Raw genomic sequence first — 20,107 nt, forward strand, 5'->3', positions numbered from 1 at the left:
TCGTTTCACGTCCTGCACCAGCCGAATCTTCCCACCGCCCCCAACCAGCGCGGCTGCGGCCGCAGCTGGGCCGCGCCTCAACCGAGCTTGGGCCTTTCCCTTGGTCCCGCCCCTCTGCCCAGCGCGGATTGGTGGCGAGGAGAAGCTCTGGAGCTGATTGGGTGGCGGAGGAGCCGCTCGTGGAGACCGTAAGTTTGGCTGCTCCAGAGTGCTAAATTTATCTTCAGAGGAGCGACCGCGCCAGCCGCGGACGGGATCTCTGTGGAGGTGGCATAGGCGATATCCCTGAGCTGAGAGCCATCTCCCTGTCCCCGAATCCTTCCTCCCTCTGTTTTGTTTTTCATTTCCTCCTCCCTTCCTCCCCCTTCCAGTCCGCGACGACTGGCTCTTGACCCTGTTCAGGCCTCGGTGAAGGTGAGGACCAGAGCCGCCACGGCGGCTGAGCGGTGCGCTCTGAAATGGCCGCTGCCTTGAGCTGTCTAAAATGGCGGCCGCAGGCTCTGGTGGGGACCGCGGCGCTGCTTTGCAGCCCAGCCGCAGCGAAGACCGGTCTCCATCACCGATGGAGGTGACGTAGAGAGATAGTGTTGGGTGCTGAGGAGACTTCCCGGGGACGCGAGAGAAGAGTTCTGGAGGCGAGGGTGGGCGAGCCCCCAGATGTGGCGGTCTGTTGGCAGCCTGCACCTGTGACAAGGAGGGATAGCTGGCCCGGGCAGCACATCGAAGTGACCGTTTAAAGAAGCATGTACGTGCTCGAAGCGGTGACCGCACCCACCTTTACCCTGGCTCTCTGGACTGCACTCATTCCGGCCCTCCTGCCCCTGAGGGTATTGTTCACAGCTGGAACCGCCTGAGGGTGGGGGTGATTGGACGGTATTACCTGTCAGTTAACCCAGGGAAGAGACAAAAGAACCGGGTTTCTCACCCCGCCCTCGCCCTGCCATCCTTTTTGGGGAGTGGAATTGAAACTTTACTCTCTAGGGAGTCCAGACCCTTTGTCCTCGAGGTGGGGATGAGGCTTTACTTAGGAAAACAAAGCTTCCTATTCCGTTGTGTCCTTCTCTGGTACGAAGGGAGAGGGATCCTCATCCTAACCGGCAACACCCCAAACTCTCTGTTGCTAAAGTCATATTGGGATTGTAGAAACGAGAGTCTTCTGCTCTTTTGCTCCTAATAAGTAGGGCTTTCTGTTGCTGCCACTTTGTGACCCTCGACTTTCTGGCAGTCGTAATCCATTGTAATCCATTTCCCTCTGTGTTGCCCGTTAGTATTTGGGAAATTAAAATACGAGGAACACACAGGAATGGACAGGCGCATGCAGTCCCGACTTTTTGAGTTCTACCCTTCGTTCTTCCAAGATGTGTTGGGTTAGCAGGTGACTTAACTTCTGTGTATTATTAATAGTCCCTGAGTCTCACGTTTGTTTTGAGGATTCAGTGAGATAAACTATATGAGGGATCTTAGTATTTACAAGCATAGTAAATAATGATCGCTCACTAAACGTTAGTAACCTAAATTAGGAAGGAGCTTGGTTAGGGGACAAAAATCGTTATAGCAAAAAAGCCTGTTTCAAATATCACTTCCCTGTATAATTCTGTTTTAGATTACTTTTAATGCTTAGTTCTAGAGACATTAAAATGTGGCTGCAATTTTAAAAGTTTAGTTTTTGAAAGTTTTTACATGTGTTTCTATGAAGTCAGTGGTTGGGAGAGTGTCTCGAAACAATGAAATAAGGAGGGTATTAAATGAGACTAAGATATTAGCATTTTTACTATGCTAGGCATTATTGTTTGAGTTAACTGCATTGCAGTGAAGACTCTTCCACTGCCTGGGTCTAAAATAAATTGTAATGAAAGGTCATCTTAGAAGTTCGTAGTTAGTTCTGCTTTTGCAGTGTCTAATTTTAATTTTTCTCATTCTAGGCTTTTGGTTACTCCCTTTCCACCCCATCCCTTAATTTTATTCTTTTGAAGAGTCTGCATTTCAAGCTACCAAGGTGGAGAGTGTGATTGCAGAAGGGAGTACTACTCATTGCAGGTATCTTACCATCTAGCTGTTAATAGGAGAACCATTTTGCTTATAAGAATTCAAAGCTTACTCTGTAGCCAAATCATGAAGTTTAAATCAAAAGCGGGTATATTTGGATAGACACTAAATATGTATTTCTTAACTTGCAAAGTTAGTAGTTTTTAGAGGTCTTAAAATTTGCATTACTCTACCTTCTAATTATGCTCTTAAAAATTATGTGAGGAATAAACCTATTAAAATAAGAGTTTGTTTCCTTTAGGGCCTGGGTAAGTCTTCACCTGTAGCATAATGGAATACAGAGTAATCAGTAAAATACACATTACTTTGAATGGGTCTTAATTTGGGTAATATAAATATTTCTGTAACTTTAATTCTAGAGAAATAGTAGGTGACTTTTGGTCGTCAGTTTATTTTTTCAGTGTTAGCACAGTATTTAGGATACAGAATTCTGTGTTTTGCAAAACTTTGAACTGTGTGTATTTTCAATCTAGCTCATCACAATTGTTGCTAGCCCTGGTAGGAGGCTTCAGATGTACAGTAGTATCAACAGTGAATATATGTAATGGCAGTAGGCATCAGAAAGTTAAAAAAGACTCCCAAGACACTATTTGCCATGAGAAGGGGTTGGTAAATTATGTCCCAAACCTTACGCTGTGTAAATAGAGATTTATTGGGACACAACTGTGTCCATTCTTTTACATATTGTCTGTGTCTGCTACCATGCTGCAACTAGAGTTGAATATTTGCAACAGAGACCATATGGCCCGTAAAGTCAAAAACACTTACTATATTGGTCTTTACAGAAAAAGTTTGCCAACCCCTGCCATGGGACATATTCTTTAAGATCCCTTCCTTAAAAAACACACTTAGCTCTTCATTATTTCTCAGCCCACTGGTTTCCAAATTATGTTTTATAGAACATTAATATTCTCTAAGTTCATAGTGTTCTGAGAAAAAGATCAATGCTAACAATAATTTTCTTTATAGTTTATTTTAAAATATAAGTTTTAAGACTACTAAACTCATTTCTATAGCTTTATTTTTATGTGATAATCTACCTTTAAGAAAAGGTGTGCCATACCTGAGAGCACCAGGAAGTCGCATGAGAGATCAGCTGATACACGAACGCGTGATGTTCCATCTGCGCATTGATGCATAGGCAGCATTTACAAATTAACTGATGTGTTGCTCTATATCATCTCTTTGATGATTGCTCATCTTCTGTGTATCCTGTCATATAATTTCAACATATTTGTGATACTCAATGTGTATTTTAAATTAACCATGTTTTGTACCACAAACACATTACCTATGGATCTGTTGCTGAAACAAGGAAGTCTTAAACAAGAAGTAGAATCTTTTTGTTATCAAATTGTGTCTGAATCAAATGATCAAAAGGTTGGAATATTACAAAGTGAAGATGAACAATTGCAGCCTTCAGTTTCTAAAAAATCAGAAGGTGAGCTTTCCAGGGTCAAATTTATGTCCAATTCCAACAAAATAACAACATTTAGTAAGAAACCAAAAAGAAGAAAATATGATGAAAGTTACTTGTCTTTTGGATTTACTTACTTTGGAAATAGAGATGCACCTCATGCTCAGTGTGTGTTATGTAAGAAAATTTTATCAAATAGTTCTTTGGCCCCTAGTAAGCTTCGAAGACATTTGGAAACTAAACATGCTGCTTATAAAGACAAAGACATAAGCTTTTTCAAGCAACATCTTGATTCACCTGAAAATAATAAACCCCCAACACCTAAAATTGTCAATACAGATAATGAAAGTGCTACAGAGGCATCATACAATGTAAGTTACCATATAGCCCTGAGTGGAGAGGCTCATACTATTGGAGAATTGCTTATCAAGCCTTGTGCTAAAGATGTGGTGATGCGGATGTTTGATGAACAATATAGTAAAAAAATAGATGCAGTACAACTATCAAATAGTACTGTTGCACGTCGAATTAAAGATCTTGCTGCTGACATTGAAGAAGAACTTGTTTGTAGACTGAAAATTTGTGATGGGTTTTCACTGCAACTAGATGAATCAGCTGATGTTTCAGGACTTGCTGTGCTGCTTGTATTTGTTCGTTACAGGTTTAATAAATCTATTGAGGAAGACCTACTCTTATGTGAATCTTTGCAAAGTAATGCTACTGGTGAAGAAATTTTCAACTGCATCAACAGTTTTATGGAGAAACATGAAATCGAATGGGAAAAATGTGTTGATGTTTGTAGTGATGCTTCTAGGGCAATGGACGGGAAAATTGCTGAGGCCGTCACCTTGATAAAATATGTGGCTCCCGAAAGCACCAGTAGTCACTGCCTATTATATAGACATGCACTAGCAGTTAAAATAATGCCTACATCTCTGAAAAATGTGCTAGATCAGGCGGTACAAATCATCAATTACATTAAAGCTCGACCACATCAATCTAGGCTACTAAAAATTTTATGTGAGGAAATGGGTGCCCAGCATACAGCACTTCTTCTGAATACAGAGGTGAGGTGGCTTTCCCGAGGTAAAGTTCTTGTAAGGCTTTTTGAGCTTCGTCGTGAACTATTGGTTTTCATGGATTCTGCTTTTCGACTGTCTGATTGTTTAACAAATTCATCTTGGCTGCTAAGACTTGCATATCTTGCTGATATTTTTACTAAATTAAATGAGGTTAATCTATCAATGCAAGGAAAAAATGTGACAGTTTTTACGGTATTTGATAAAATGTCATCACTGTTAAGAAAATTGGAATTTTGGGCTTCATCTGTAGAAGAAGAAAACTTTGATTGTTTTCCTACTCTCAGTGACTTTTTGACTGAAATTAATTCTACAGTTGATAAAGATATTTGTTGTGCCATTGTGCAGCACCTAAGGGGTTTGCGCTCTACTCTGTTAAAATATTTTCCTGTAACAAATGACAATAATACTTGGGTTAGAAATCCATTTACAGTAACTGTTAAACCAGCCTCATTAGTAGCACGGGACTATGAAAGCCTGATTGATTTAACATCTGATTCTCAAGTGAAACAAAATTTCAGCGAACTTTCCCTAAATGATTTTTGGAGTAGCCTAATTCAAGAGTACCCAAGCATTGCAAGGCGTGCAGTTCGTGTACTTCTTCCTTTTGCTACAATGCACCTGTGTGAAACAGGATTTTCATATTATGCTGCAACAAAAACGAAATACAGGAAAAGACTTGATGCTGCACCTCATATGCGGATTCGACTTAGCAACATTACTCCTAATATTAAGCGGATATGTGATAAAAAGACACAAAAACACTGTTCTCATTAAAATTAGAGGGTTTTGCATGTCTCTTGATAACCAAGTATAAGATGAAAATAAAATGATTCACTTCATCTCTGGTATTTTGGGGTTTTAAATAAAATGATTCATATTTTTTATGCTTCTTAGACTTTAGGAAAACACAAAAATCAGAAGTTTTAAGCTTATGTTGTTGGTATTCTTCACAATGTAATTTCAAAGAGTTCCATGGCCCCAACTGTGGGAGATGTTGATCCACAAGATAAAATCCCAGTTCCTTAGCATAATATATCTCTTTAGCATCTAATCACTCTGAATCTTTCTGGCCCTTCCTACCACGCAGCCTTCCAGTCACATGGAATGTCTTGCCATTCCGTAGACACATCACACTGGTTCATGTTTTGGGGGCTCGAAAAATATTCCTTCCCCTTGCTTCCTGACAAACTCTTATTTGCATTTCAATGCTTTGACTTAACTTACCCTTGGTACTTTGATTCTCTGTTATCTTTCTCTTGTGGCCCTGTTTTTTGTTTCTGTCTTAACTGTGAACTTGGTGGCCTCGTGATTCCCAGTGTTATTGGACTGAGCTCTTATAAGGTCTTATTCAGCACTGTGTCTCCATTGCCCAGCAAAAGGCCTTACTAAAGTAAAATTCTCAGTAGAGGAAAAAATATTGGTGAAGGTGAATTAACAAAAAATGGAATAGGGTATAGTGGCTTATATTTGTATATCTGCGTGTGTTTTTGGCTTAATTATTCTCTTACCTAGAATTCATGAGGCAGAAGTCACTAAATAATGTGACAGCTTTTAAAATTTTTTTAATGTGTATTTTTTAAGAAAGAGAAACAGCATGAGCAGAGAGAGAGGGAGACACAGAATCCGAAGCAGGCTATAGGCTCGGAGTTGTCAGCACAGAGCCCAACGCATGTCTCGAACCACGAGTTCATGACCTGATCCAAAGTTGGATGGTTAACCAACTGAGCCACCCAGGAGCCCCTGTCACAGCACTTATCCAAGCTGAACTATTGGGAGAGAGGGGAGGAAGTATGAGGAATGCTTTCAGATATTTTCATTGTTTCTCACTTCCTATATAGAGTATTATAAATTCCATATACTGTAGACTAATGTGGTTTTACTGTAGTTGAAAATGACTTGAAACCCCTATCAATTTATTCTTAGAATTCTTTGAAAGAGTTCTGACTTTCCATAGGCTCTCTTCCCATATCACCTCATATGTCGCAGGTCACCAGCTCAATGTTAAATTATTTTGTGTTACTCCTATAGGGGTAGCCATTATTTATTTAGTCTCACTCAAACCAAGTTCACATTTTGGTGAGTAGAAATACCTCCTCTCACTAAGGCAGAAAGTGATAATGGGGCTTGAACTCAATGATCCCATAAAATCATGATCTGAACTGAAATCAGGTATTGGATGCTTAACCAACTGAGCCATTCAGGCACCCCTTGAGATATCGTTCTTTACCTGTAACTTCCTCCTCTAAGAGTCTAGATTCTTGGATTAAACCCAAATCATTTGACTGGGGCCCTACTGTCTGGTAATAGACCACTTTAATGCCAACACTATCCAACTTGGTTTTTTTTTTTTTTCATTATTATTACTTCTGAGAGAGAGAGTGAGGCAGCGTGAGCATGGGAGGGTCAGAGAGAGAAGGAGACAAAGAATCTGAAGCAGGCTCCAGGCTCTGAGCTAGCTGTCAGCACAGAGCCCAGTGCGGGACTGGAACCCACAAACCGTGAGATCATGACCTGAACTGAAGTTGGACGCTCAACCGACTGTGCCACCCAGGCACCCCGTTGGTTCTTGATGCCAACTTCTCATCTTCTCATTCTGTAACATAACCGGACTAACCTAGGGATAATGTATGTGGCTATTGAGAGTAGACCTTTAGCACCTGAAGGTGGGCCTGGGACCTGCCGGATGATAGGCAAATCTAGTTCCAGACAGCAACTTCTGTGTTACCCTAACCTACTGTAGGTACCATGACTGAATCCCAAGACAGAAGATTTTTTAAAACCCTACATATTCTTCAGACTTGGCCTTTCTTAAATAAAAGCAAAGCAAACAAAGTCTTGAAACACTGTCAGACTCCCTTTCTTTGGTACTCCAAAGCCCCTTGGTTACTCTTCTCTCAGTACGCCCTATGATTTCAGATACTAGAGACTATCTGGAGCTAGAGGGAAGCCTCTGACAAACCCTTTAACACAAAAGAGAAAACCGCTCTTGAAGAAATGGGTGGCATTCTTCATACGGAAAGAGATATTTGGGAACTAAAAAATACCTTATGGCATCCTCAAATAATAGCCACCCTTCCTGTGCGTTAAACAAAATTTGTCTCCTGTATCTAACCCAAGAAAACTTTTCCACTTTGAATTTCTATATTTAAAGTAATTAAAGCTGCAGGGTGCCTAGCTGGCTCAGTGGTTAGAGCATGCAACTCTTGATCTCTGGGCCATAAATTTGAGCTCCTTGTTGGGCATAGAGTTTACTTAAGAAATAATAGTAATAAAAAATAGGTAATTGAATTTGCCTTTATTTCTTAATGAGGATTGTTTCCTAGTACCACACATACGTAAATACTTAGATCATAATTTCTTGTATCTAGGACTTCTTTAGGATCATTCATAGATCTTAGTAAATTTCTAATCATACAGAGGGGCATGTGGGTGGCTCAGTTGATCAAACATCTGACTTTTGGCTCAGGTAATGATCTCATGGTTCGTGAGTTTCAGCTCCACATAGGGCTCTCTGCTTTCAGCACAGAACCCGCCATGGATCCTCTGTCCTCTCTTTGCCGTTGTGCACATGATTGCATACTCTCTATCTCAAAAATAAATACATATTTTTAAAAAAGTGCTCAGTGAATTGAATTCCCTGCCTTAAAAGGTAAAGTACTAAGGTGAAATACAATTAATACTGTAATATTATAAAAATTAGCTTTAAAATTCTTAGCCTTACTCAAACATATAAAGCAATAAGTATTCTTTGCCTCTCAAAGACTTCAAAAGTGGCATTTTGTAAATAAGCTCCCATATTGCCTTAAAAATGCAGTTTTACTCCCCAAAATATAATTTACCTACAACTCTTGAAAGAATCCATCAACAGTATAACTCTTAAGTGCCTCTGGAAATTACTCATGTCCATTATTTTCATTTTCTAAAGTCGGTGTAACTGCTGTTAATTAGTACAATGGAAAGAATTCTGAAGCAAGTATCAAGACACTTGTGTTCTACAACTAATTAACTGCCTTAAGTTCATCCTCCTCTGTAGGCCTTAGTTTTCTGACTCAGTTAAACTAAAATGAGATCTAAAGTTATTGTTCAAATAAGATCCAAATTTAAACCTAAATAAAGATTAGGGTGATGATAAAGATATGCTTAGTTATTTGAAATATGGGGTTTTTCCCTAAAGCCAAGCTTTTCAAGGAGTCTTTTACCATAATACTTTCCACTAACCAAATGATAAAATTTATAAATTGCCTCATCATGGACACTTACTTGATGGAATGAAAAAAACTGCTTTGGAAGAGAGTTATACTTTGAAATTGAGAAAACATTGCAAAAATTTAAAAATGCTTGGCTATGACTGTATTGGAATCCAGTATAGATTAAATAATAAAAGTGTCCGGCAAGCTGTAGAAATTGTTGATTCTATCCCCATCATCTATTTTCTTCTCCCAAATTGTATCAGTTTTCTTCCAGGTATCCATTTTTCCCTTATATAATCCATGTACTGAAGCAACAGCTGACCCCACTCCAGTTTGGGGAGTGAACTTACTTTACCTAAGATAGTAGTTTTCAAGCTCTTTTTGACCTCAGTTTGCAATAAGAAACAGATTTTACACTATAATCCAGGTGTGTGTATGTGTGAGCACTAAAGTTTCATAAAATACTACTAACTCTTCATATGTGCAACACAATCTCAAATCTGTTTAATTTTTTAAATGAAGATTAGGTCCTGAAGATTAATTTCACGATGCTTTCTTGGGTCATGATTCACCATTTGAAAAACACTGGTGAGTGCAATGCCATTGCACTTAAAAAATTGTTCAAGAACCTGGATCTAAGTTTATTAGGCTTATTCCTCTGATCACAGGAATTTGTCCAGAGTAGCATGTGACCCGGTATAGGCTAGTGAAAAGCAAGGGCAGATTATTATAGGGACTTTGAGAGAAGATGTTTCCTCACTTTTAAGAAATCAAGGTCCTGGGGCACCTGAGTGGCTCAGTCGGTTAAGCATCCGACTTCAGCTCAGGTCTTGAATCTCGCGGTTTATGAGTTCGAGCCCTGTGTTGGGCTCCGGGGTGACAACTCAGAGCCTGGAGTCTGCTTCAAATTCTGTGTCTCCCTCTCTCTCTCTGCCCCTCCCTTGCTAGAACTCTTGTCTCGCTTTCAAAAATAAATAAACGTTAAAAAAACTTTTTTTAAAAAGGAAAAGAAATCAAGGTCCTATGTACTTGGAAGAACTGGAATTGCGTCTCTCTAGCATGGGGATAAAGCCAACACACAGAGGAGGGCAGAGCCCTTGATTACTGAATCAGAGTACTTGATTACTATACTGCCTGTCATTTTTTTGTTACCTAGACCAATAAATGCCCTTTAATAAGATAGTTTACATTGGAGGGGCACCTGGGTGACACAGTCGGTTAAGGGTCCAACTTCAGCTCAGGTCATGATCTTGCAGTTCGTGAGTTCAAGCCCTGCACCCGGCTTTGTGCTGACAGCTCAGAGCCTGGAGCCTGCTTTGGATTGTGTGTCTCCCTCTCTCTGCGCTTCCACCGCTCACGCTCTGTCTCTCTCAAAAAATGAATAAACATTAAAAAAAATTTTTTTTTATAAAAAAAGATAGTTTGCATTAAATTTTCTATTACCATTGGCAAAATCCTCATAACATAGTCCAAAAGGGAAAGCAATATAAAACTAGAATTTATTGGTAAACTTAGCTTCAGTGTTGAGATGAGGACCATCCCAAACTAAGATAGCCTGGTCTCTTTATTAGCATCTACCATAGTTTTATCATTCAGAATTATGCCACTGGTAATATTTTATAGACCAGAAACTAAATCAGCGCATATTGATATTATTAGGTATCATCAGTGACATTTATTTCTCTTTGTGGGACAACTTGATAAATGTATTTTACTTATTAGCTTAGGCTGGAATAGTTGTGAATCAGCCACATAATTCAAATTAGAAATTAAACTTGAAAACAAACCTGTTTATTTTTCCTTTAATTTGTTGAAAACCTAGATAAATATGGTAAGATCTTTTTTAATTTAATAAGTCATATGCCTTGTTGGGACAATAATCAGAAGTAGCTTGAGTAGTCATTTCTTAAAAGGTGCTTTCTGTCGAAATTGTAAGCAAGTTCCCTAAAGGATTGTTTTAACTTCTCGGAACAGTTAGGTGTTGACAGGGTAAAATCCATCATGTAGCAGTTAGCATGGCTTTCTTAACAAATCCCTTTGAACAAAATAAACCTTTCGCCAAACAAGTGAGACTTCAGGTTTCAGGTGGTGACCTAAGTGCATACCTTTGACTCTGCCTTCGTAAAATTCCATACACTGCTGAAAGAAATATCAAACTTGGACTAAATGCATAGTAACACAAATAAAAGGGCATAAAGATGTCATTTTCTCTCAAAGAATTTACATTCTAGTGGGAAAGACAACCTTAAATGCTGTGAAGAAAGTAAAACCATAGTGAGGCAGAGTGTTAACAGATAATCTGAGAAGGTCTTCAAGAAAGTGACATTTGAGCTGAAGCCTGAGTGATAAGGAGCCACTCAAATGAGACTGAGAAAAGAATATTCCAGATGGAGAGAAGGCAAATGCAAACCCCCTGATACAGAAAGAGCTTGGGGTGTTTGAAGAATAGAAAGATGAGTGCGTATGGAATGAAGAACGCTATGAACATAATAGAAGTTGTCAAAGATACAGGAATGAACCAGATTTTGGATTTGTTTTCAAGTACAATGAGAAGCTGTTGTGGTTCTCAAGCAGGAGAAAGGGCTCAGGGTTAGGTTAGGTCATCTCCGGGGATATCTTATTTGTAAATATGTGTGAAGGCACTGAGGAAAGAGATATTGTTAAGTATAGCTATTATAACCCTAGTACAGACAATGTCTACCATATAGAATCCTTTCTTTAGAAGAGCTCAAAGTTAAGATGATACTGGGCCCTTTATATACTTCTTAGGAGACCCAGAACTGTAGAGACCCCTTTAGATTCTCCATCTCCATTCCTAAGAGCTGGGAACATATCTTGGACTTCTTTTTGTCCCATATAGCTCCATGCTAGACTTTTTGTGGCACAAATTTGACAACTATCTAAATTTGGGAACGTGCAAAATCTAATGGTGATTATCTTTGTCATAAGTAAATGCAGTGCATTAATCAAAGGTCCATGATGTATAAAATGCCCAGAATTGGCCTTCATTATGTTTTTATTGAGTGAAAAGATGATGTTGGGTTTCCAAGACTCATCTGTTATCTCTTCAAGTACCTCTACTCTTGTAGTAACTCCACATGCTACCACCATGTCCTTTTTGCTGTCACCTTTCTCCTGTCCCTCAAGGAAAAGAATTCCAGAATTTTTGGTAGGGGAGCAAAAAGAGCTCACCCTTGGGAATATCACTGTTGGAATTATTTTTTAACTTAGTTTTAAATTACCTCCCACCAGATGATTTCAAGGGTTCTTATAAAAAAGCAGCCCCTACCTCCCTTCCCAAAATACATAAGGAAAATTCTGGTCTGAATATAAAAGCTCTGGTTTGGCTTAGGATGACAGAATAAGATTTTGTTAGATGATTTTGTTTCGCCATGCTACAAAAACAATATATATTTTTTAATTTTTATGTTTTATTTATATAATCTCTGCACCCAACATGGGGCTTGAACCCATGACCCTGAGGTCAAGAGTCACATATTCTTCTGACTTTGAGACAGCCAGGCACCCCAAAAAACAGTATTTTAAAAATCACTTAAAAAAATTTTTTTTGTTTATTTTTGAGACAGAGAGCACGAGCCTGGGAGGGGCAGAGAGAGAGGGAGACAGAATCTGAAACAGGCTCCAGGCTCTGAGCTGTGAGCACAGAGCCTGATGCGGGGCTCGAACCCACAAACCACAAGATCATGACCTGAGCCGAAGTTGGATGCTTAACTGACTGAGCCACCTAGGCACCTGTAAAAATCACTCTTGACGTCAATTTCCAGAGTACTTGATAGGTGCTAGGCAGTTCTGCAATAGGTTATATAACCATGATATGGAAAAATTAATTGCCTAACATGAAGTACTTTGGATTTAGAGAAGGGCCTTTAAAATGCAAAATGTTATTTTTAATTATTCTTCATGTATAAATGAAAAGGCTAGACATCATCTTTTTTTTAATAGTTTATTGTCAAGTTGGTTTCCATATAACATCCAGTGCTTCCCCTCTCCCCCATTCCCATCTGCCCTCAGTTTGTTCTCAGCTTTCAGTAGTCTCTCATGGTTTGCCTCCCTCCCTCTCCCCAACTATTTTTCCCCTTTTCCTCCACCATGGTCCTCCGTTAAGTTCCTCCTAATTCTCTTATATGTGCAAACATATGGTATCTGTCCTTCTCTGCCTGACTTATTTCACTCAGCATCACACCCTCAGGTTCCATCCATGTTGCTACACATGGCCAGATTTCATTCTTTCTCATTGCCATGTAGTATTCCATGGTATAGATAAACCACATCTTTTTGATCCATTCATCTGTTGATGGACACTTAAGCTCTTTCCATGTTTTGGCTATTGTTGAGAGTGTTGCTATGAACATTGGGGTACACCTGCCCCTATGCATCAGCCCTCCTGTATCCCTTGGGTAAATTCCTAGCAGTGCTATTGCTGGGTCATAGGGGAGTTCTATTGTTAATTTTTTGAGGAATCTCCACACTGTTTTCCAGAGGGGCTGCACCAGTTTACATTCCCACCAACAGTGTAGGAGGGTGCCCGTTTCTCCACATCCTCGTCAGCATCTAGAGTCCTCTGATTTGTCCAGTTTAGCCACTCTGATCAGCGTGAAGTGGTATCTCAGTATGGTTTTGATTTGTATTTACCTGATGAGGAGTGATGCTGAGTATCATTTCATGTGTCTGTTGGCCATCTAGATGTCCTCTTTGGAGAAGTGTCTGTTCATATCTTCTGCCCGTTTCTTCACTGGATTGTTTTGTTTTTCAGGTGTGGGGTTTAGTGATTTTCTTACAGATTTTGGGTACTAGCCCTTTATCTAATACAGACATCATCTCTTATAAGAAGTAAGAAGTAATGGCATATTATCAAAGCCTCAAATACTTTTGGAAGCTCTCAGATTCACTCAGCAACATTCATTCACCATCTCTTTTCTCTACCAAGCACCTATTTCAGGAGGCAGCATTGAAGATCACTTTAGAATACATCTACCTTAATAGCAATTCATTTTTCAAGTATCCATACCGGCTTTTAAATACAAATATGGTCTATCAAAGCACTATAAGTTTACCAGACACTGTCATTAGGAACTAAGCCAACATCCCTTTTCAGGAAGGCTTTGGAAACATTTTCTTCTGACAAACTGGGTACTTATTCTAGGAAACAAGGTACTCTCAAGGCTTCAATGTCAAGTCAGACACAATATAGATAGAGCTCTAGTCTGTTGTGAGCTTGATGTGAGTCTTACTAATTTCACAATAAATTAAGTGTCAGGAAGTTCTCAGTGTTCCTGCAAGCATCAAGTAAGTCTAGCACTCCTTAAATAGTGCAACACCAATAAACTGCATCTGTGTTACCTATTCTACTTTACTTCACATTCTACTCAAGAAAAAAAGCATACCTTCATTAACTAAACTCTGTACCACAATGTGAGAGATGAATAAAGCTTAGGAAACAAATGCCTAAAGTTCAAAATTTATTTTTATAAACCCTATTATGAAAATCACTGAAGGAGTTTCCTGGGTGGCTCAGTCAGTTAAGTGTCTGACTCTTGATCTCAGCTCAGATCTTGATCTCAGAGTCGTGAGTTCAAGCCCTGTGTTGGGCTCCACACAGGCATTGAACCTACCTTAAAAAAAACATATCACTGAAGAATTGTTTGATGTATGTATGGAGCATTTATCTAATATTTAGCTAAATACTGAAACACTACCATGGCTCTGCTTTGTATTACATCACTGCTAGTGAAATTTACTAATATTAGGACAAAGTTGATGGTAAAGTAAACATTGCATTTCCAAGTTAAAAATGTTAAAAATCAATCCAGAATAAAGAAAAGATTTAATTAATGAAGTTAATTATTTTTTTTCCAATTTTATAGTATAAAAAGGAATATAAGCTCCTTGAGGACAGAGGCGTTGACTTTCTTATCTGCTTCTGTATTCTCAGGGCCTAGAATAATCACTAACACCTAATAATTGTTCACTGAGTAAGTGATGAATGTCAACATGGTAATGAAAAGACAAGAGTAGGTTTGAATCTCAGCACTGATAGTTTCTACTTGTGGAAACTTGGACAAGATACTTAAGTTCTCTGACCTTCAGTTTCTTCATCTGTAAAAGAGGAATAATATTTTATTATCTTTTTCCATTACATAGTTTTTTGAAGAATATCAAGCAAGTCTTCAATTTTCAATGGACACTGACCAGTGTCCTACAATTTTTAGTTGAAGATTTTATTTTTAAGTAATCTATACACCCAGTGAGGATCTCAAACTCATGAACTGAGATCAAGAGTCACATGTTCTACTGACTGAGCCAGCCAGGTGCCCCAGATTTCCTATAATTTAATTCAGTTCTGATACTACCTAGAGATAGTATCACATCCCACAGTGAAGAGTTCAGTCCTACAAGACTCTCCCCCGCTGCCTCCACTTTAGACACCAGTAGTACGTCCAGGTTGTCACCCTAGCAGCGGGCTAAAGATTCAAGTTTCCCACAACCCCCTCCCCCAGTTTGATTAATTTGCTAGAGCTACTCATAGAACTCAGAGAAGCATTTACATACCTTTACCAGTTTATTATAAAAAGGTATAACTAAGGAGCAGCCAGATGGGAGAGATACACAGGGCAAGGTATATAGGAGGGGCTGAGGAGCTTCCACACTGTCTTGGGCTAGCCATTCTCCCTTGTTTACCAACCCAGAAGCTCATCAACTCTCGTTGTTCAGGAGTTTTTATATAATCTGTAGTCTTTCCGTATTTTTTCCTTCCCAGAGGTCAGTGGGTGTGTCTGAAAGTAGCAGCCCTCTGACCACTAGGTCTTTATGGTGACTAGCCCCATCCCAAGGCTATCTAGGGACCCTACCATATTCACCTCCTTAGCATAAACTCAGATGGCTCAAAAGGGACCCCTAATGAAGGACAAAAGACACTCCTATCAGGAAATTCCAAGAAGTTTAGGAACTCTATGGCAGAAATCCCAGATTAAAACCATATATATTATGCCACATATTCTTGCTCGGAGAATCAAACAAGATATGTATTAAAATCACTGTAAAATGCTACAGCATTACTTAGGAGCACCTGGGTGGCTCAGTCAGTTAATCATTCGACTCGATTTCAGCTCAGGTCGTGATCTCACGGTTTGTGAGTTCAAGCCCCACATAGGGCTCTGCCCTGTCTGCACAGAGCCTGCTTGGAATTGTCTCTCTCCTCTCTCTACCCTTCCCCTGCTCTTGCACACACGTGCTCTCTCTCTCTCTCAAAATAAACTTTAAAAAAATAAAAGTAAAAAATGCTATAGTATTATTAAGAATCATTTTTTTATTAAAATTTTTTTTAATGTTTACTTATTTTGAGAGAGGGACAGAGCATGAGCAGGGGAGGGGCAGAGAGAGAGAGGAAGACACAGAGTCCAAAGCAGGCTCCAGGCTCTGAGCTATCAGCACAGAGTCCGATGCAGGGCTTGAACCCATGAGCAAGATCATGTCCTGAGCCAAAGTCGTTCAGATGTTCAACCAGCTGAGCCACCCAGGTGCCCCAAAAATTATTATTTTAATGTCAGCAGTGTTCTGATAAAACATTATCTGGTAGAGGCCCTTTATGGACTTGAGTTAACATGTACCTTTCAAAAAATTTATGTATTGAATGCCAAATGTTTTATATACAGTTTTCATTTAGTTATGTTAACTGTGAGGCTATCAACCCCAGTTTTAGAGAGGAGGATCTAAGGCTTTGCATTATCTGCTGCATAACAAATTAACTTAGTGGATTAAAGCTTTACCTCATAGTTTTTGTAAGTCATGAATCCAAGTAACAGCTTAGGTTCAGACTCTGCTTCAGAGTCTCCTACAGGCTGAAGTGAAGGTATTGGCCAGGGCTATAGTCTTGTCAAGTCTCCGCTGGGGAAGGATCCACTTCCCAAATCCTTTATGTTGGTAGGATTCAGTTTCTCGCAGGGTGTTGGACTGAGTGGGAGGCTGCCTTCAGCTCTTTAACACATGAACCTTTCTATAGGGCTGCTTACAACATGCCAGCTGGCTTTATCAAAGTGAGCAAGTGAGAGAGTGCCAGCCAGTAAGACAAGTCACAAACTTTTACATTTTAACATTTTTAAATTTTGGAAGTATTCACTTTGGTTGTCTTCTCTTTATTTAAAAACAAGCCACTGCATGAACAAAAATGCAGGCTCTCACCAGACACCAAACCTGTTAGCACCTTGATCTTGGATTTCCCAGTTTCCAGTTTCCAGAAGAACTGTAAGAAATAAATTTCCTATGGGCCCTTTGGTGGCTTAGTTGATTGAGTGTCCTACTTTTGAATTTAGTTCAGGTCATGATCCCAAGGTTGTGGGACTGATCCCCAGGTTAGGCTCTGTGCTGAGTATGGAACCTGTTTAAGATTCTCTGTCTCCCTCTGCCCCTCTCCCCTGCTCATTGTCTCTCCCTCTCTCAAATTAAAAAAAAAAAATAAAAATTTATATTGGTTATTTAAAAACAAAACAAAAACAAGTTACTATCCAGCCCGCATTCAAGAGGAGAGAGTATTACAGTAGAAATTGACTTATAAATACAGAAAACAAACTGGTGGTTGCCCAAGAAGAGGGGCTTGGGGGAGATAAGAAAAATAGGTGAAGGAGATTAAGAAAGACAAACTTCCAATTATGAAATACATCACAGGATGAAAAGTAGAGCATAGGGAATATAGCCCCCTGCCCACTCAAAAATAAAAAAAAAAGAGAGAATATTACACAAAGGCATGAATTTCAGGAGGCAGAGAGCACTGCGAGCCACTTTAGAAGATTGCCCTCCCACAGGCTTAGTGTTCCAGTTCTTGATAAAGTAGCAAACCTGAGATTCCAAATCACATCTGCCTGGCAAAGCCCACAGTGTTCCCTCTATTACTCTTCTCCCATTGAATGAATAGTAATAATGTAAGGTTAGCATATACTTGTCTAGAAATGAATCATTCTAAAGTGTTAAAAATCTATTCCCTAAGATAGAGTAAGCCATTTCCATCCTAATTGTTTTTCCTAGTATTGTTCCTCCTAATCATTTTCTTCATAGATAGGGCAAGTTTGACTTTTTTCATTCTCAGTCCGTGGTACCATAAATTTCAAATTTTAGTAATATCAGAATGTTCATTCCCTAAGAAGCACATAAAGTGTAAGTTACTCTCCACAAGACCACATAAAGAAAAGAATCTGGTCACCCATAGACCTTTAGAGAACATATCTTTCATTTGCTGATTTATTCAGTTTAGTGGGAAAGGATACAGACATTTGTAAATAACAAAAAAGGTATATACAAGGAGCTATGTAAGTTTACCAAAGAAATATAAAGAACTATGAATCAAAGAAAAAAAATTACTTTGAGATTAAAGCATGAATCTGAGTTTGTCAGGTGACCAAGGCAGAATTGTAAAAACAAACCAAAAAACCCAATCAAGATTATTAAAGATTTTTGGAGCCTAGGATTGCCAGCAGATTTGGAATTTTGAGGACTCCGTGAAAGTCAGAGGGTGTATGAAATCAGATTGGCAGAGCAAGAATCAGCCTTCAAGCTCAGAGCCAATGGATAACAGGGAATTGAGGGGGAAGGGGAAGGGCACAGTATCCTAGAGCAACCATAAAAGAATGGAATTTGAAACCTCTGGTTGAGTCGGTTTTTCCCTCCATTCATTCTTCAAAGCTTAGGGTACTCTGGAATGGTATTTGCCCCAGGCTAGCTCAATGACTCTGGAAACTTGTGGCAGATAGGCCAGACAATACCCCAGCCCAGGAGGCTATATCCAGGAAAGGAAGTCTCATTTCACACCCAGAATATTAGCTACTATACCCTCCCTCACAATCATCAAAGCAAACTACGGCAAACAGAAACCGCATCATGCACAGAGAACAAGGAATACTAAAGACGAAGAACCACCTAATACCCAAGGAAAATGAATACAACATCAAGAACCACCAAATACCCAAGGAAAACCAATACTATAAAAGGTTGACACCAATCAACAAAAGAACTAACACCCAAGCAAATAGTTATTAGAGTAAACAGAGGAGGATCTTGTAAATAATAATTATTTACTGCATGATGGATGTGATATCAGGCATTGCTATAAGTACCTTACATGTATTTCAAATTTTTAATCCTTATACAGAATATCCCCAGAGGAATATGAGAGAGTATATTGCATCTAAATTTCATAATAACTGATTAAAGATTGTTGAAAATTAGGGGTGCCTGGGTGACCCACTTGGTCAGTTAAGCATTTAACCCTTGGTTTTGGCTTAGGTCATGATCTCACAGTTCATGAGATGGAGACCTGCACTGACAGTGCAGAGCCTACTTGGGTCTAAGTCAATCTCTCTCTCTCTCTCTCTCAAAATAAAAAAACCATTTTTAAAAAATGAATGTTAAATTTCTATTTTTATTTATTTTTAAATTTTACTTTAAATGTTTGTTTATTTTTGAGAGAGAGAAAAAGCATGAGCAGAGGAGGGGCAGAGAGAAAGGGAGACACAGAATCTGAAGCAGGCTCCAGGCTCTGAGCTATCAGCACAGAGCCCCATGTGGGGCTCAAACTCAGGAAGCGCAAGATCATGACCTCAGCTGAAGTCAGACGCTTAACCAAGTAAGCCACCCAGACACCCTTAAAATTTTAAAGTAAAGCATAGTCTAAGCAGCAAATGGACTTTGATGAAGAACAAATAAGCAAAACTAGAATAATAAGCTGAAAAATTATTCCGAAAGAACAAAGATATTGGAGAAGAGGTGGTTTAAGATATAAGAAGAAAATTCCAGAGATTCCAACGTTTCTCTCATCATAGTTACAAAAAAGATATGAGAGAATTTTAAGGCAGCATTAACTGAAGAAATAATAGAAGAAAAATTCTTGTATGACTGGTGTAATTTAGAAGAAGTCTTTAATGCCATTTGTATTTTTTTAAAAGATCAAACATTATATAAGTGCATTTTTTTATTGCCAGGTTGTATCTAAAATTTCATCACCTTATATGTATTTCTAATATAATGTATTTTATGTTTTTATGATAATTGTGCTTTTTTTAACTTTTTATTTTGAAATCCAGATTTACAGAAAAATTGCATAGTACAAATGCCCTTTACCTAGCTTCTTATAATGTTAACATATCACCATATTATAATCACACAAATTTAAAAATTAATATTAGTATAATACCATTAGTTAAACTACAAATATACCTTATATCAAGTAGGAAGAAAATTCAATTATGATTAACATATATAGATGTATATAAAACAGAACACAGGAGATATGTAGCTACTACATCCTCATTTTACAACTGGTCTGAGGTTTTTTCATCCATCATTATGTATTTTATTTTCATTTT

The 20,107-nt window shown here is 38.8% G+C and overlaps 1 protein-coding gene across 4 annotated transcripts; it reads left to right on the forward strand.

Annotated features, from left to right (window-relative positions):
- Positions 1-236: 236 nt before the first annotated feature.
- On the forward strand, positions 237-5,384 carry ZBED5 (zinc finger BED-type containing 5). 4 transcript variants are annotated; one of them, XM_077761198.1, is made up of 3 exons: positions 237-414; positions 1,923-2,037; positions 3,063-5,384. In XM_077761198.1, the coding sequence occupies exon 3, from the start codon at positions 3,235-3,237 to the stop codon at positions 5,317-5,319; it is 2,085 nt and encodes a 694-aa protein (XP_077617324.1). In that variant the 5' UTR covers positions 237-414; positions 1,923-2,037; positions 3,063-3,234; the 3' UTR covers positions 5,320-5,384. The 4 variants fall into 4 exon arrangements, with proteins under 4 accessions (XP_077617324.1, XP_077617321.1, XP_077617322.1 ...); XM_077761195.1 differs by having other exon boundaries at positions 3,094-5,384; XM_077761196.1 differs by having other exon boundaries at positions 237-827; positions 1,923-5,384.
- Positions 5,385-20,107: the final 14,723 nt, after the last annotated feature.

Source organism: Crocuta crocuta, unplaced genomic scaffold, assembly GCF_008692635.1.
Source record: "Crocuta crocuta isolate KB4526 unplaced genomic scaffold, BGI_CrCroc_1.0 scaffold233, whole genome shotgun sequence".
In the NCBI taxonomy this organism is placed as follows: domain Eukaryota; kingdom Metazoa; phylum Chordata; class Mammalia; order Carnivora; family Hyaenidae; genus Crocuta; species Crocuta crocuta.